This window comes from Elephantulus edwardii, unplaced genomic scaffold, assembly GCF_000299155.1.
Source record: "Elephantulus edwardii isolate Elephantulus edwardi_28Jun2011 unplaced genomic scaffold, EleEdw1.0 scaffold00011, whole genome shotgun sequence".
Classification (NCBI taxonomy): domain Eukaryota; kingdom Metazoa; phylum Chordata; class Mammalia; order Macroscelidea; family Macroscelididae; genus Elephantulus; species Elephantulus edwardii.
The window spans coordinates 23251623-23254140 of NW_006399761.1; the positions used below are offsets into that span (position 1 = coordinate 23251623).

Sequence of the window (2518 nt, forward strand, 5' to 3'; positions counted from 1 at the left end):
CGGCCACGTCCTGGGGCAATCGCCGGCCCCACGGGGCACAGGACGTCGAAGAGCCTCGTTCTCCCTTCTAAAGGCCTAAACAAGGACTGGAAAGCGCCTGGGGTCAAGGGCTGGGTCCAAGGTTCTAAGCCATTTCCTTTAACTTGGCCTGGTTTTCTTGGCCGGGACCCAGCGCTAGGGGGAGTCTAAGAGGGGCTGCCCGGCCTGTAAGCCAGGCCTCCACATCAGACCACGTTCACGGCTCCAGGACCTCTGTCAACCTGGGCCCTGGTGGGCCGACTCCCCGCGCCCTGACTCGGGCTCTCGGGGCTCCCCTCCCGGGCAGCGCACCTGGACTCTCGATTCCGGCAGGTTGATCTTGAGCGCCACCTCCTCACGCATGAAGATGTCAGGGTACCGGGTCTTGGCGAACAGCGCCTCGAGTACGTCCAGTTGCGAGCGCGTGAAGGTCGTGCGCTCTCGCCGCTGTTTCCGCGGAGTGGCTGTGGGGACACGCGGGGGCGTCAAGAAGCAGCGACCGTCACGCACACAGACAGGCCCCAGGCCTGAGCCCAGAGTCCACCCCGGCCATCCCGGAGCTCCAAGTAACAGACACTCTCCAAGGAAGACAAGCCAGACAGGCCACAAGTGGGAGAGTGTGTGCGTGCGTGCGCGCCTGGGAGCCAGTGACTCCAAGACTCCAGGGCTGCCCCTCCCTGAGCCCCAAAGGTTAAAAAAAGGACGAGAAGCGAGAAGCCGCGCACTCTCCCTTCCCCCACATCCCCTCCGCGGACACTCCCGCTGGCTGGGGGTGAAGGCGGCTAGGGGGCTGTGCGGAAGCAAAACATGTAACACGTTTTGGGGACATACATGGGGGTTCATGCTGGGACCCGGAAGAGAAACCCAAGGCTTGACTGACCCCATCCATCGGTTTCAGCAGTGCAAGAGTTGCTTCGCCTTAAAGGAAACAACTGGGGAGGGAGAATGGCCCTTTCTCAGTTTAGCTGTAGATTTGCATTAAAGAAGTTAGGCCTTGAGGTCTAACTCTTCCTCTAACAGCATCGGATAAAGACCCTCAATATCTCATTTATTGCTGCGAGGTGGAAGGGGTGGTGGTGAGGTTCAGAAAAAAGCCCAGCTAGGGTAAAGCATCCAAGCGCAGGGCCCCAGGAAGGTGGCAACAGGAACCACCGGGCCCAAAGGGCGCACTTTACACCTTCATGTCACCAGTTCCGTTCTCATCCAGCCACACTCAGCGCCTTCCATTAGTTTTGCTTTGTAAGCAGAGTAGGGTATGCTGGGCCTGCTCGGCCATAGGCAGCCGACAGCTGGGGATCCATCACCCAGCATTTGCTAGGGTCCAGAGGGTCAGTGCTCACCTGGATAGCCCACGGAAGGGTGCAGCAGGTCCATGGCCGGCCCAGCGAGGCCTAGCCCGTTCATGCCGTATGGGGGTTGTTTGAGGTAAGACATCATGCTAACAGCCGGGTGGAGGCGCCCCGACGGATCCAGGGGGCCGGGGCCTGGCGCGGTGCGGGAGTTCCCACCGCACAGCTCTTTCTGTTCCGGAGCGTCTAGGGGCCTGGCCTATGGAGACACCACACACAAACATGGAAATGGTCAAGCGGAGCTAACCCCTGATGGATCGTTGGGGGGCCAAGGGGGAGTGTGGGGTGGAGGCGCGGACTGCACAGGCGACGCGGCCAACCTCATAAGGCCTCGGCAGAGAGACCACAGCTATTTGAAAAGTAAACTTTTCTGGGTCATCACTGCCTCTCTGAAAAGACACTTGTAGTACGTCCCTGGTTGAGTGAGGAGAGGTTAAAAGCCTGACCAAGCTGGGACAGTTTAAGGCCCTTAGATGGACAGACAGAGCTTCTAAGTTGGAGGCAGATTTTGAGTCAGGCGGCAGCCGGCCTCTTACTCAACAAGCAAACAAGCTCGGCGCCCTGTTGCAGACTGACCTGAGCGGGAAGGATCATTTTGTTCCTAATGTTTGCAAGCACGATGAAAAAAGCAGAGGGTCCAGGGTAGGAAGGCGCAGCACCGAGGGGAAGTGGGCAGCACGGGGCAGCCAGCCCACTGGGGAGCCTTAGCTCAGTCCAGGGTTCCCGCAGCTGAGGCCTGGCCTCAGTGCCCGCCAGCCACCCTTCCAGCTGACCTCGGTGCCTGGCCGCTGAAAGATCGCTCATCGCAATCCCACCGCATCTCCACTGGAGTCATCCGGAGGTGACCAGGACCTTCAACCTGCAGCTACTCGCAGAAGTAGCCGGTAGACGCCAGTAGGGGCGAAAGGGGCCACTGTAAAAGTGGAGGTGCCCATCCGCGAGCCCGAGGTCCCGGGTGCCCCTGCCGCGCGTCCTCTTTGGAAGCATGGGCCGGGCCTTCTCTCTGCTACCTCCTGGGCGCAGGACAATAGGGCCTGGCTGGTGTGAGAGGTGACCAGCTCAGTATTCCAAAGGACCTCGGGGGTACAGGAGGCCTGCGTGGAGCCTGCAGCCTCAGGAACCAGCCGAAACTAAGAAACTAGGCCTCAGCG

At 60.2% G+C, this 2518-nt stretch overlaps 1 protein-coding gene across 1 annotated transcript in view; it reads right to left on the bottom strand.

Annotated features, from left to right (window-relative positions):
* OTX1 (orthodenticle homeobox 1) overlaps nt 1-1455 on the bottom strand; it is a 3479-nt gene extending 2024 nt beyond the window's left edge. The window contains exons 1-2 of the mRNA XM_006880955.1: nt 1359-1455; nt 331-482 (exon numbers count right to left, since the gene is read on the bottom strand). Of these exons, the coding sequence (XP_006881017.1) occupies nt 331-482; nt 1359-1455 (249 nt within the window). The remainder of the gene's footprint in view (nt 1-330; nt 483-1358) is intronic.
* Nucleotides 1456-2518: the final 1063 nt, after the last annotated feature.